Source organism: Peromyscus maniculatus, chromosome 5, assembly GCF_049852395.1.
Source record: "Peromyscus maniculatus bairdii isolate BWxNUB_F1_BW_parent chromosome 5, HU_Pman_BW_mat_3.1, whole genome shotgun sequence".
Classification (NCBI taxonomy): Eukaryota; Metazoa; Chordata; class Mammalia; order Rodentia; family Cricetidae; genus Peromyscus; species Peromyscus maniculatus.
In genome coordinates, this window is record NC_134856.1 from 55,376,245 (window position 1) to 55,391,761 (window position 15,517).

The window sequence follows — 15,517 nt, forward strand, 5'->3', positions numbered from 1 at the left end:
CCCATAAACAGGCCCTGACCACTCCCTGGAGCGTCCAGGTGATGCTCAACCCAGCTCCTCCCCTGGCATCTGAATAGCACCTCTGTGCCGGAGAGTCTTACCAACCAGATTCCCAGAAATGTGAATGCCCTCCAAAATGTATCTAGGAAGGTGCTGGAGAGAACTCTCTGGAGCCCCATGAAGGCTCCTGGAAGCTGAATTAGCAAAGGCCTCAGGCCACTCTGCTGCTGGACTCCAGGTGAGCAGTTCTTATACCCCTGATAATCCCTGCCCAGACACTCTTCAAAGACTGGGCCCAGCTCTAGAAGCACCACCTGGGCCATATTCTAGAATTTTCATCACCTCAAGCATAGTGGCAAACGGTTCCAGTCACACATAAACACTGTACAGACAAATGAGGCCATGAAGACCTCTGCCACAGGGAACGATGTGGAGTTCCTGCAGACAGCGCTCACCCCTGCAGGAGGGAAGGTCCCACCCCTCAGGCTCCTCCAAGCCCTTGTGGATACATGTTCCTAGGCTGTCTCAAGTCTGGAGTGAGGCTCCACTGAGGTGGGAAGGGACCTGATTCCATCACAGGCACCCCACTCCCACCCTCCCAGTTCAGCCAGGAGCCTTAGCATAGTCAAGAGACTGGATTGTAGGGAGACAGGAGCTACTGCCCCATGAAGGCAAGTTCAGTTTCCCGTACCTAGGGACTTAGAACTTTATACAGAAAGATCAGAAAAGGAGGCAGACCCAGCCAAACCCCAGCTCTGTGAAATGAAGACAGGTCCCTGCTGCCTCTGCCCCAGGGCTTCCTTGGCAGCTCCAAGTAACTGACTGATGCTGAGCACTGGCCCTGCCCCAAACTCTCTGGGGCAGTAATGGCTACCATACACCACAACGCTCAGGGGCGCTCGGCCAGCTCCCGTCCATTCTTGATTTAGGCCGCTACAGACTGAGATAGATGCAAAGGAGGATTGCAAGCAGGGACCCTGGGCTAGGTTTGACCTTCAGGGTCTCCACTTTAATTCACCCCATAAAGGCTGGAATTCAAAACCCAGACATTTGTGTTTCTATCTCCCAAAAAGGACTCTTTAATAAACCACATACACTTTTACTGTGGAATATTACACAGTTATGAAGGGCAGGTGGACAAAGAGACAGGAAGACAGTTAGACATGAGTGTGCCTGTATGTGTTAGGATTTCCAGACAGCTGGCGGAGCACCACACATGGCTTGCACAGGGACCATAGAGAGCGCAGACCTTGTGTGGAACACACCTCACGTTCCCCTTCACTCCTCCCAGCAGTCAGGGGAAGAGACTCAGAGATTCAGATCATCTCCCCAAGTTCATACCGTGTGTGACCAGGGTCCCTGCAGCCTAACCTGCTGCCCTGCGCTCCTCGTGCCAGCAGGGCCTGTGTGAGCGGCAGATGACAAGAGATTTGCCTCGCTTCTATACCCACTGACGTGCTTAACTTAGAACAGTGCTCCTCATGAGCTGCACAGCCACTGGCCCTCATCTGAACACACTGTGAAGGCTTTCCACTGTCCTCCGGTAGTGACCCCACTCCTGAAGGCACTCTTCACGTCGTTGAAACCTAAGTCCCACTGCCTGCCACACAGTCCCTGGACACACAGGCATGAGAATCAGCAAGAGCCACGCTTCTGGATGGAGAACAAATCAGTCCTCAGAGAGCCCTCCCACGTGGGACATGCTGGTCACAAAGCAGAGGGAGGGGTGCTGTGGTGGGCGAAACCCTGCCACGTGGAAGCTCTGATCCCCCAACATCTTGCACAGATGGGCAGACACTTGGGACACCCCAGAGGCTTCAGAGACTCCTGCCCTTTGCTAGGGACAGGGCTTTGTACGCATTCTGGAGCTCACAGTTTCTTCTGCCGTTCAACTTTCCCTGGGGCCAACTCAAGGTCCCTGGTGAGGTAGCCAAGGAGGACCAGGCCGACTCCTCACTGCACTGGACGGGTGGGGGTGGGGGGCAGATGACACACAGTAGGTGTCACATGTCGAGTCACTCACCCTTTCCCATCTGGATGAAGCCTAGCAGGATGATGAGGGCCAGGGCCAGCAGCTTGGCAGCAGCAAAGGCGTCCTGTACTCGGGTAGCAGCCTTCACGCTGTAGCAGTTCACAGCTGTGAGCAGCACTGTGGGGAAGGACACGGAGAGAGAGCAAAGCATGAGTCCCCAAGGGCAGGCGGTCCAGTCCAGGGTCGGGGCACAGAGGAGGTCAGGTGCTCCTGGCTGGGATCCCACAGAGGCAAAGCCCTGCCTGCCCGTGGGCTCTGACTTTCTGGGACTTGTTTTGATAAGCTAGCTGGTTCTCTGGGGCCAGGGTCAAAGGTTAGAAACACCAACTCTTCAAAGAGCCCTGGATAGCCTGCAACAAATTTCCTTTCATCTTTTTTCTTTTTGATTTTTATAGACAGGGTCTCACCATGTAACCCAGGCTAGGCTCAAACTCAAGACCTTCCTGCCAAAGCCTTCTGAGTGCTGGGATGCCAGTCTGCACCACCAGGTCCAGTTTCTTTCTTAGTTTTAGAATTATTATTATCTGGGCCTTTTTGAGACAGAGTCTCACTATGTAGCCCCATTGGCATTTAACCTGGATCCTTCGCTCCAGCTTCCTGAGGGTTGGGATTAGACATGTGCCACAGTGCCTGGTTAAGATTTCCACGTAACTGAGTGGTCTCAACCTCCTGAGGGACTCCTCATCAGAACTATCTTCACCTGCTGTTACCTATGTGTATCCAATCCTGTGGAAGAATACTGGCTGCAGTCTCGAGTGAAACCCAAACCGGCCACTTGGAGGACATCCACTTAACCCTGGTACCCATGTGGTTCTCTGATAGTACATGCTAGGGGCAAGCACAGCACTGTAAGCTGTGAGGTGACCCTCTCCTCAAAGACAACCTTCCACGGGGCTGGTGAAAGCAGGGAGGTGAGCATCCTGTCTGTGTGAATCTCATGAGCCAAGAGGAAAGAACGGGGCAAGGTGGGCATAGGCTGCAGGTGAGGACCAAAGGGAACACACGTTCTCACATGCTGCAGGTGGGCTCAGGGCATGACGAAACAGACGTATGTGCCAACTCTCCTGCTGTTTCAACAGCATATGCTGAACAGGAAAACCATGATTAGTATTTTGTAGACACCTGAGCAACTGGACACACAGGGTGAAGGCAGGGTCTCAGGGACCAGAAGGACTGCAGATAGACAGCTGAAATAGGACTTCCTGGTCCTCTAATGAACCCCAAGGCCATGTCAAGAGTGTGTAGGTGTGGAGTAAGGAACCGGGGATTCAACACTGTACTGTATGTAAACATAAACAAAAACACCGAAAAGCCAACAACCACACCTACCCCACCACCTTGGTAGCAGCTGGGTCCCCACACTAGAGACTCCAGCTTCCTCGGCTCCTGCCCCAAGAGAGCCAGGCAGCCTCTACACACCACTCTGGAGGAGGGGGCAGATCCTGGCTTGCCTTGGTCAAACATTAACCAGTACAGAAGCCCCCAGCAAGGTACCAGCCTACCAGCATCCTGACTTCTCCAGGATGTAGAAGCAGCTCATTGCTTCCCTACAGAGCAACTTCCAGAGAGTCTGTGCTGACTCAGGCCTCACAGATGCCAGGCAGCATTTTCCCTAGCCAGACTAATTACACGTAATTTTGCAGTTTGGGGAACAGACTACAAAGACAGAAATCCACATTAATTATCTGGACTTGGCCAACCTCAAGTGGAAGGGAAACAGGAAGACTCCCTGGTGCTGGGGGATGGAGGCCTGGGCAGTTGCTTTCCCTCCAGGAAGTCAGAGACCTCATCATTTGAGTCACCTCCCTCTTCATAGCTCTGGCTGATGACTAAGCTCTGAGAAAGCTCCATTGGCTGGGTCACCGCTGCTACAACAACTTGCTTGCAAACTCCAAGTCTCCCAGAGTGAAGGAGTGAGGGGGGGAGGCAGGATGGACGCACGAGCCCTCTGTGAAATGCTTCCCCATCGGGAGCCTTTGTCCTTTTACCCAAAGGTCACCATTCTCTCAGCCAGCTTTTCAGAGGCAGTCTCACATGTCCCGATAGGTTTGATGACAAAGCCCAAGATGCCAAGCCTCTCTTGATTCTCCCCAGATATCAGGCTTCTGGGTGCAAGAGGCTGGCCGATTGCATCACTAGCCAGATCGCATTTGGCTGGGGGGAACCAGCAGGAGGGTGTGCCTAAGCCAGAAGCCGCTGTGACTGCAGCCACAGCCTTGGCAGCTGTGGTCTCTGGTTTCTGGCTTTGAAGGGCAAGTCCGCCCCAGCCCTGGGCTCCAGATAACGTGCCTCGGCCGAGTCGCCCTGTGTGAGGTATCCCTCTGAACCTCTGAGGAAGGGAACAGTGTATTAGAGCACCATGCTGGCTGTCAGTGGGCCCCTCCTCTGCTATCCCAACACCCTGCCCTGTCTGAGGGCCAAGCCAGCTTCTCCCTGGCCTAAAACAGACTCCCGACCAAGCGGCCAGAGGAGGTCCAGCTCGTGCCGGGCCTCAGCAATTGGGACTGAACTCTTTCTTCCTAGCTGCTGACTTTTCCTCTGACCTTAGACTAAGACAGAACAAAAGGGACTCTATACTCTCCCGTCTCTTATAAAAGGAACTAAAGCAGGTAATGAAATGGTAATGCTCACTGACTTGGTAACAAGCAAACAAGGGTATTATTATTTCCCACAGCTCTGTTTTCAAAACGAAATAATCTGAAATAAATGAATGAATTCATCTGAATACAGGGGTTTCTGGCCTTCATGAGACGCTGTCATGAGAGGCGGTCAGAAGACCGACCGGAAGGAACCTCAGTTCCCTATCCAGACAATCTGCCGCCTCTCCACTGTTTCCCCACCAAAGACACTGGGCAGCAGGACTGGCTGCTGTTCATACGAAGCCTCTGTCAGGGAGATAAGCGTGGCCATGGCACAGGAGGTAGAAGCTGGTCCTCTTTGGAGTTCCCCACGTGGCACGCCAGATAAGTGAGGTTGTGGAGGCTCTCAGAACCAGCTGGGCCAGTAAGATAAAGCCCGGTGCCTCATCCTGGGTGCAGATCGCTGGCAGGCCAGGCCCCATTACCACAGGCCTAATAATGACTGTTCTTCACATGTCAGGTTAGTTTTCATCCCTAGCCAGCTGCATGGTGATGCCCAAGATTACTTACTTGGCTTACCACAGGGCTCCATGGTTCACATCTTACAGAAGTATAGCATGCCACACAGACCCTTTACTATTTGGCTGGGTCAGCACAACACAGTGCCCCAGCCATGGAAGAAGGTCTAGGGTCACCCTGACACCACCTGACCCATGGCTGAGCAGACATTTGGCACCAGAACACCGTGTGGAGGTGGTCTTCCGATCTGGTTGGGGTCTGTAAGAAAGTACCAGGATCTTTCCCTCGAGGACCATACTCAGGGCAAACACAGCCATCCAGAAGCTGCTGCCTCATTCACACCAATTTGGCAGATGGTAGAAACTCACTAGGCAAATGAGGCTAGTCCTGCCCAGACTCCCCCACCAGCAACGAATCTCCCAAGGCTCCTGAGGCAGGGTGGAGGAAGTGGTTGGTGGCTTCACTGGTTCCAGGAAGCTTGGCTATGCCGGTCCCCCAGGGCACTTCAAGCCCTGGACCAACAGCTGGACTAAGGCTTGAGTGTGGGCTGGCTCAGCGAGCCCACCGAGTAGAGTTCTCATTAAACAACAGTTCGCAGTACACCTGGGACCCTGTCTAGAGACATTCTGACTCCTGCAAGTGGCTCATCTGAATTCAGCCAGCACACACAGGGTCCCAAAACTAGTAGGCAATCCCACTGATGAACACAGGACTCCCTAAAAGTCAGCAGCATCTCCTGACCCCTTGAAGTCTAGGTGTCTCCAATTCCCTGCTCAAGGCTCCCAGGGAGAGCCCACAAGAGCCCCAGTGAGCCCCTCTGTGCACTGATTCGGGGTTTGCCTTGCAGCAAATGGGTGGGATGTCTAGTGGCCAGTCACCCCAGTGCTCATCTGGCCAGACTCCCCAGGTGCTGGGAGAAACAAACAAACAAATGATTAGAACTTCTACCCTGACAAGTCCAAGACAGCTGAGCTTCTGAGGTCCGCAATTTCCCACATGCTGAGGTCACTCAGGGCAGGGCACCCACTCACACACCAGTGGGCGACTTCTCTAGACTTCCTTTTCTGGATTCTTTTCAGAGAATCCATGTGACCACACAGGCCTTCTCCACTGCTGGCCACTGAGGTCAGGAAACCTGCAGAGTGTGACACACTCTAGCATAAGATGTCACTCTGATGGGCCAAGAGAACTTACAACCATGTCTTGGCAGAGGAAGGTTACTGCTGTGGAGTCTTCAACATTCTACGGCATAGTGACTAATAGGCTGGTTGCCCATGTTCTAACTCCTGTGCCCTCCCTTAGGCTCAGGCCTATGTGGATTCTCTATTATCTTTCTCTTGGTGTGGGGGTGGGAACCAGACCTCATATACACTAAGCACACACTTAGCACTAGTCAACCAAACACAGGTCTAGGGGTGCAGGTACCAGCTACTGTTCAAACAGGCCTGGCAGATCCTTTCAACAGGCCGGAAAAACGTTGGCTTAATAAACTGAAATTCACTAACACCCAAGTTCTGGGCTAAGGAAAAAACCCAGTCACCCTCAGTGACTTCCTGAGACTTCTTCTAAAGCAAGTTCCCTGAAGACAGAGGTCTCAAGGGTTCCTGGAAGTTCCGAAAGGCTGCCTGGCCTCCACGGCAGACCTAACACCTCTAAGCTTCTGCTGCCCATTCCACAAGCAGAACCACACTATCACCATATGGCTTAAATCCCATGCCAAGGGCTTCACGGCCCTTTTAATCTCATCACTGCAATGCTGAGTATCCACAGGAACGAAGCTGTGTAGGAGAGTGATAAGGGTTTCTCACTACCAGCTGAGTGCAGAGTCTCACACATCAACATACGGCACCCCCCAATTCCTTCATCAGTGAAGCTATCAAGAAAAAGTGGGTCAGACCTGCTCCATCCACACAACAGTTCTTGGTTGAAGGAGGGCACCCAGATCCCAAAGTACCACAGCCAGCTACAGGACTAACCTTGATGTTCCTAAAGCAACATTAGGGCAGTCTAGCTGTAGGGATGTGTGCGTGTGTGTCTGTGTATTTGAAGTGTGGATGGCAGATGGAAGCAGACACTACAATAAACTTGCTGAATGTCAGGGTGCATTCAGATGTCACCAGGATGCAACCTGTGTGTTGGGGAGGGGGCGGGGGAGGCACATGTAGCTCTTAATAACAGACTCCAAGGCCTCTCTCCATTTTAGTCAGGTCCAACAGGTGCAATGAGAAAAGCCAGGGCAGAATCCTTAGGGTAATTGCCAGCTGAATGGGCCCAACAGTCCAGGACACCACTGTACAGCACTTTAGGAAGTTGTTCCACTCAGCAGGAATGTCCCCTGCTGTCTCTTCCTTACTCACTGCTGTGAGAACTATCAACCCCACCCTGGGCCACATGTCTGGGGGGGCTCACAACTCAAGAGACAGAGTCAGGAGCTGGCTCAGGTCATCTCTGTGGCCCTGAATCTTCCCACACAACCCAGGCTAATGAGGCCCCAGGGAACCCAGTAAAGACATACTTCTAGACCCTTCTAGCCCTGCAGCCTGAGTTGGTGGCCTGTTCAGAAGAAGTATAAGCTGAAGGCAGGCCCCTCACTGGCCACAAGCAGCTGCCACACCATAAGGTCTTAGCAATGACAGATGCTGGCCAGCCCCAAGGTCAGGATGACTCAGTGTGGATCAGGTTGCACACACCAGGCTCCTGAGAACTGGGATGGGAAATCCTGCTAATTCTTTACATAGCAGCAAATCCTAGCATGAGGGGAGTGTGGGCACGGCACAGAAAAATATCCAGCCAATGACTGGTCTGATGGCTGGTGCTCAGGAATAAGACATCTCAGGCCCAGCCGGGCGGTGGTGGTACACGCCTTTAATCCCAGCACTCGGGAGGCAGAGCCAGGCGGATCTCTGTGAGTTCGAGGCCAACCTGGGCTACCAAGTGAGTTCCAGGAAAGGCGCAAAGCTACACAAGAGAAACCCTGTCTCGAAAAACCAAAAAAAAAAAAAAAAAAAGACATCTCAGGCTCTTAGCCTCCCTCGTGGCACACAGATGTGATGTGGCTGGCCACCTGGAAAGCAACAGTTTAGAACACTGCCTGCTAGATGACAGGGAATGCTGGGTATGAGTCCTCCAGTCGGGTCAGGGAAGCGGAAGGAACAAAGCTGTCTAGGGGGATACATCAGAGGCTGGCACGTAAGACTGGCTGAAGGTAGAATGGGCAAGACCTGGGACATGGAACACTGTTTTTGAGGCAGCTTCCCATGGCCAGCAATCCACAAGGCTCTGGGACCAGTCATGCTGAGGGGGTGCTGAGCCTATTGATTGCTTCCTAAGCCTTGTGTCACCCCTACAGTGTCCCAGAGATGGATAAGGAGGGTGGTAAGAATGAGAGGCATCTCAACGTCCAGGACTTCCCAGGGTGGACAGATGGCGCTGTTCAAAGCTCATCCCAGTGGAAACTGTGGCGGGGTGAAGAAAGGGTGGCTGGACAGCTTCCTACAGACACCAAAAGGGAAGGAGCCCATCCTCAGGAATCAAAATGCTGATGAAACTCTGAGCAGCCCGAGTCCTTCCTTACCTTAGCAGAATAGACTCCTGGATGTAGTGGCCAAGGCCACCCCAGGATCCTGGCACCTGTTACCCTGCTCAGAGCATGGCTGGGTGCTCCCAGTCTAACTTCTGCCTCAGTTTCCCTAGCTGTGAGATATGGGGATGATTACACGGATTTCAAAGGCTACAGCAGAAGCACTATGCAGAGGCCAGATGTGTGCCATGCAGGAGGCACTGCTTTCAGGGTGCTTGCCCTCACGTGTGTCTCAGGGCCTGGGCATGCTATGGATTACCCAGAGGTCCATACCCTCCCCCCACCACAAAAAAAAAAAAAAAAAAAAGGTTAGAAATACTTTAAGGCCTAAATGCCTGCCTTACTTCCCACCTGTCCAGGTCACAGGTTCTGTGAACTACTCATGTCTGGGGCCCCAGGTCTTGTGACTGGGTGTCATCTGCTCAGTGTGCATGCACTTTCATGTCTGGCTGGGAAAGCCGATTTCAGTGCTAATTACTGAGCTGCTGGCAGCATTGAGCTATGGCTCCAGACACTGGGGCCACTGGCGCCTTAGCAACACCAGAGCCTTTGCCTCAGCTCAGCCATGGCAGCGGCAGTGCCCAGGAACTCCAACCCAGGCCTGCAGAGGCCTGGACTGAGGAGTGGGGTCTACAGCAGAGGCAGTTCTGGGATAGAAACCAGCAGGTGACTTGAAGAGAAGGGGCAAAAAGCCATGCCACCCCCATCCTCTCCAGTCGCTACTCAGCTGACCCACTGGCCTTTTCTCAATGCAGAGGTGGGTTGTGGTCTGCTCCATGGTAAGAGGGACAGACACACAGGACAGAGTTCAGAAGACGACACATATCCTGTGTGATTGGCCCCATGGGGCACGCTAAATCAAACTCTCCACCAATACCCAGGCAGGATGGACCCCCATTTTCCAGAGTTACAAGTGGAGGTTCAGAGGGTCCTTATGGATTTCTCAAATCAGAAACACAATGCTCCTGATCTGATATCAGGTGGGAAATATCTCAGGTCACAGGTCCCCAGGCACATGTCAGCTAAGAATGTCCAAAATCCTGCCCAACTTATTTGGTGGAGAGTAAGGGGTGGTGAGTTTCCCGGCACTGGCGAGTCCGGGCCAGCCAGTTGTTCTCTTTCTTGGGATGGTGACAAGAGTTCTCAGTCATCTTAGATCAAACTTTAGCAGACAAGGTCCCACCCTCCACCTAGCCAGGAAAAGGACAGGATGCACACCTTCAACAGTTTATACTAGTCAGCAGGCCATATCCTTTACACTCAGAGCCTGGGAAAGCGACACAGGTGGCCGAGGAGCAGTGAGCCTGCTCAGACCCCCTCCATCCAGGGCTTCTCTCCAGAGAGAAGAGAACTGACCACACCCAGAGCCTGTGCTGCGTTCTGGAGTCTAGACTCCTGCGCACCTCAGCACAGACAGCCGCGGCCCTGAGAGATTAGATAAATCCCAGCCGAGACAGAATCTCAGCACCAGTTTGTAGGATTCTGCAACAAGACATATCCGGGCACTAAGCTAGAGCCATTTGGGTAGAGGGACTCTGAATTTAAGGGATACCCCCAGAAGAGCTGCCTGGAGGCAAGTCTATAATGCATTTTCTTGGTGAATGATCCATGTGGGAGGGCCCAGCTCACTGTGGGGAGTGCCATGGGTGGGCAGGTGGTCCTGGATGCCATAAAAAGAGCAGGCCAGGCAAGCCATGAGGAAGGAACAGGTAAGCAGCACTCCTCCATGGCTTCTGCATCAATTAACTGCCTCCAAGTTCCTGCCCTGACTTCTCTGGATGATGGACTGCAAGCTTAGGTAAGATGAAATAAAACCTTTTCCTCCAAATTGCTTTTGGTCATGGCGTTCATCACAACAGTAGAAACAGTAAGGCTCCAAGTCAACTTGACACTACCCAAGCTACTGTGCTCTGCTTGGGCAAGAACAAGCCTCCCCGCCCCCCCAGGCCTCACTTACACAGGCACATGGCCATCCAGAAAGATGTGGAAAGCAAGTCTTCTACTCTTTATGAAAGACTCCTCTCCAAGTTTCCCACACCAGGTCCAAGGATATAGGGAGAGATCCAGACTCACTGTAAGGTAGAGGGCATCTACCTTTACCACAAGTGGGTTTGTTCTGGGCCGATGCCGAGTCATTTCCCAACAGTCTTAACTGGGTGAAGGAAACTTGTGGAGAGACAAGCACAATGAACTAGAAGCATCCACCAACAGGAATCAGACCTCTGCTCTAAAAATCTGACTCTTGGTGTTGCCTCAGGGCCTTTCCCAAGGCATGGAAGCCAGGGAACACTATGTTTCCCAGAAGTGCCCTCCAGAAAGAACAGGGCACTCACTGACATACACTGAAACTCCTCAGAGTCCAATCCTCCCAGAGCCAACACCCAGGCCTTTAAAGCTCTTCTGGGCCTCCACTAGGCTGCCTGGGGTCCTCTCGCCTTGCTGCCGAGCCCGATTCCCTTTCTAGACTTCTGCCTGTTTTAAGCAGGCAGAGGTGAGGCTCCGCTGGAGAAGCCGAGAAGCCTCCTTCCAACTAGAAAGCATCAGCAGTAATCTCACACCCGTGCTTCACAGACACGGAATGTCGGCAGCGCCTGTCAGGTGAACACCAAGTGAGCAGAAAGAGGATGACTGACAGATCTCACCTGAACACTCCAGAACTCAGGCCAGGGTGTGTCTGTTCTAGAACTTACCAGAGGGTTCTACCCAGAGCAGCCACAAAGGACTGTAAGAAAGCTACTTACGTTAGTTTTTAAAACCTTGTGTCTCGGGACTACAGAGATGGATCAATAGTTAAGAGCATTGGGTGCTCTTCCAGAGGACTGGGGTTCAATCCTCAGCACCCACATAATGGCTTACAACTGTCTGTAACTCCAGTCCCAACAGTTTTGACTCTCTCGTCTCCCACAGGCAAGGTGTGCAGGTGGTGCACAGACACACATGTAGATAAGACACTCAAACTATCAATTTTTTCTTAATTAAAACAATCAAAAAACCATCAAAACCCTTACATGACAAAAGAAGTCCATTAGAATGTGGCTTGCTCTAGGCTCCATGGATTGGGAGCTAACCCACCCCCCCACCCTCAGCTTCATTCTCAAGGCTTGGAAACTCCTAATGCTGTGTAAGCTTGTTGGAGCCCTAAATGAAGCTTTCCTGAAGAGTTGAAACATGAGGAGTCCCCTCAGGCTTTAAAAACAGTGTCCATCATGATCCAATTAGGACTTTACCATTAGCCTCAGGGCGGAGGCGACAGGAATGTGGATCTCATGCTTGACTCTCACAAGTTTATATAAGTTGAATATTTAAACAATTATGCATTCATGCTACTATTTCACCTTTTTTTTTTTTTTTTTTTGGTTTCTTGAAGACAGGGTTTATCTGTGTAGCCCCTGGCTGTCCTGGAACTCTGTAGACCAGGCTGGCCTCGAACTCAGAGAGTCACCTGCCTCTGTGATGGGATTAAAGACGTGTGCCACCACTGCCCGGTTTTTTTTTTTTTTTTTTTTTTTTAGAAAGAAGACATTTAGGCCAGCAAGATGGCTCAGAGAATAAAAGAGCTTGCTGCCAAACATGAAGATCTGAGTTCTATCCTAGGGACTCACGTGGTGAAGGGAAAGGACTAACTCCCATAAACTATCCTCTGACCTCCACCAGTGTGCAAAATAAATAAAACATGGAAGAAAACCTTTAAAACAAAGGACACTTGTAAACCCTCCACCCTCACTGCCTCCCGAGGGGCAAGCATGGCACCCCACACTTCACTCGCACCCGCAGAAGCAGAAACCAGCTCTCTAGGTCCATTTTGACGAGAGAGTGTGGGCTCTTTAAAGATACCCGTGCCAGCTTGGCATGGTGGTGCACACACTTACTCCCCGCACATGGGAGGCAGAGAGGGGAAAGTCGTAGGCCAGCCAGGTCTACACAGTGAGACCCTGTCTCAAAAACAAACAAACAAAAACCCCTAAAGATACCCATGCCATTCCCTATCTTGCCTAAAGGCCAAGTAATTCCCATTAATGACGAAAACTGGACATTTAAAATTCGGACTAGCTGAGTACAGTCATCCACTGTTCCAAGGCTAGGCTGTCCCTTGCCAGCCCAGGGCTTTTGCAGACCAATTGTGGCTATGAGCATCTTTGACACACGAACTAAGCAACCAGCACATAGACCTTACATGTCATCATCCTGTCAGTCTCCACAGAGCAGGGTGGAGGTCTCAGAATTTTAGAGCACCCTTGAAAGCTATGTAACCGGTAACAAAAGACAAGTCTCACGGCCAAAGTCCCAACAGGAACTGCCTGCCATTCAGCACCGGCTCCACAGCGGCTAAGCGGCCCCCTGCTTTCACGGCTCACAACCCAAAACTTCCAGCGTAGCCCCTGCGGCCCTGCCGCCCTCTCCTTATATGCATTATCAAGGCAGTTCCTAAAGCAAACAGAGAATCTGTCTCCGTTGAATGAACTCATCTGTAAATTCTGAAAGCAGCACCATTTCCAGGTTGTCCTTCAAACGATCATACTCCCACACCCCAACCCCGTCCTGAAAAAATATCCCAATTGTTTTTACAAAGCAGAAATCAATCCTTCCTGACCTAGGAGTCCTGTAAGGTCTACGCTCAACAGCTACTACCTGGCACATCTTGGGACCCCTAAACCCACCCACAGACTGTCTGCGGCCAAGCGCCAGTCCTTTACTCACAGTTTTTATAGGATTTTGCTGCTCTGTCCTAATGAGCAAGCAGCCTTAACTACCACACACATTTATTACTACTGTTTTCTTATGCGTCAGCACATGACAGGCCAGTCTGAAGAACGTAAGGTGGTTTTTTTTTTTTTTCAAACTGCAATTTCCCTCTTAGCAACCAGTCAGCAGTCAAGCTGAAACAGGAAACTGGCACATCAGCCACTCCACGTGGTGCTCTGCAAGAGGTAGGAGTTATTGCTCTCATCCGGGACAAGGTAGACCGCTCGTATTTTAATGAATCAGAGCCGGCACCCACTGAGGTCTCGCGAGGGCTGCCCCGAAAGTGTAGACGCTGTGAATGAGTTAATGAAACGCACGTGGGTTCTGGAACCTGTGACTTTACCCTGAAACTGCCGAGATGGTCCAGGAATGGAGAGATGGAAGATGCTGGGGTGGACATGCGGGATGTAGAAAGTGCTGCCGAACTGTAGGACCAGGGACCTCGGTCCTCGCCCGCCCCGCTCCAGCCCGTACCCGGGCCCCTACTTACGCACGCAGAGGCAGGCCACGAGCTTGGCTGCCTCATCAGGCACTGGACAGGTGGGGAAGACAGGCTTGAGCAGGTACGTGGCGAAGACCAGCGCCACGATGTACTGCGAGGAGGGCCGAATGATGAGCAGCTCGATCCAGAGCTTGAGGAAGGCGGGCAGCGAGCCGTAGACCTCCAGCATGTAGGCGTAGTCGCCGCCCGACTTGGAGATGGTGGTGCCCAGCTCGGCGTAGCAGAGTGCGCCCACGATGGAGAAGACACCGCACACAGCCCACACCACGAGCGCCAACCCGGGCGAGCCCGCCTCCTTGAGCACGCCGGTGGGCGTAACGAAGATGCCCGAGCCGATGATGGTGCCCACGATGATGGCCACACCGTTGAGCAGTGTGATGTTGCGCTGCAGGGTCACGCCTTCGCCCCCAGAGTCCGCGTCCAGGCGCTTCGCCTCCAGCATCTTCTCCCGCGCCTGCCTCTCCTCCTCCGCCGCCGCCGGGGCCGCCACCGCGCGCCGCTTCGCGCCCGCGCCGGCCATGCTCTCGGCGTTCCCGGCTCGGCCTAGATACCCGGCGTGCGCGCGGCCGAGCGGCTCTCCGCGTACAGAGAAAAGAGTCTACGCCGGCGCCACCCTGGGCGTTTTATCACCGCCGTTACCCGCCATCAAGCTCCGCCCATCACTGCCACCGTTGGTCGGTCCTCAAGAGCCCCACCCATCACCCCCCCCCGCGTGACCCCGCCTCCTCCTCGGGCCCCGCCCTTAGGCCTGTTAGAGCAAGTGGGGAAGCTGACTGCAAGCTAGGGCTGCGTGAGACCACCCGAGTGCCCTACGCTGGTGGGGAGCACACCTCACAAGTCGCTCTGCAGGATGCCGGCGGGCCGGACTGTAAGGCCATGCTTCTCCTCCCTACTGCCTTTTCTGCCCCAAGTGGAAGATAGTGATGCAAAGGACTCGCCTGGGGTCAAAGCACCGGAAGCGTAGTTCAGGATGCACCACCTGCAGGGAATCCAGGCCTTGCCTCGCTGAGACCAAGAAGTTCCGGAATTATCTGGCCTTCCTCCAGTCTGCACATCCTGTGCATCTGGGAGGTCGGGGCAGGGGGCATCTGGGAGACGTGGGGTGGGGGTACACATATGGTCCAACCTGGAGGAACAAGTCGGAGGGTGAAGTGATCCATCAGCTCTGGAAGCAGGGAAGAACAGGCCAGAATGGGAGCAGCCCGTTCCTGGACTTAGATATCCTTCTGATCCCAAGGAGAGTCTTGTCAGCCAGGAGCATGTCTAGTGGTACACCCAACCTGGAGAAGCAAGCTTTGAAAGAGAGGAACCTCCATACTCAGTGAAGTTAAGATAGGGACCCCCAAGTAAGAGAAACCCCCAAATCTTTGTAGGGATTGTAAGGGCAGGCTGTAGGGTGAGAGGCTTTAGCTTGTCATTCTTAGTAAATCTTAGCTAAGAGGGCTTTTGAGTCAATGTGGTCAGAAGTCTGAAAAGGCTGTCGTCACCCCAGGCCTGGTTGCAGGGCATAGTATGGTGATCTGAGCTGACAGGTGTGTTGGGGAAAAGTTCCAGTCACTGGT

General features: G+C 52.8%; 1 protein-coding gene across 1 annotated transcript in view; it reads right to left on the bottom strand.

Annotated features, from left to right (window-relative positions):
- Nucleotides 1–14,582, bottom strand: part of Slc7a5 (solute carrier family 7 member 5) — a 29,257-nt gene extending 14,675 nt beyond the window's left edge. Inside the window, exons 1-2 of the mRNA XM_076572229.1 lie at nt 13,944–14,582; nt 2,024–2,149 (exon numbers count right to left, since the gene is read on the bottom strand). Of these exons, the coding sequence (XP_076428344.1) occupies nt 2,024–2,149; nt 13,944–14,475 (658 nt within the window). The 5' untranslated portion in view covers nt 14,476–14,582. The remainder of the gene's footprint in view (nt 1–2,023; nt 2,150–13,943) is intronic.
- Nucleotides 14,583–15,517: the final 935 nt, after the last annotated feature.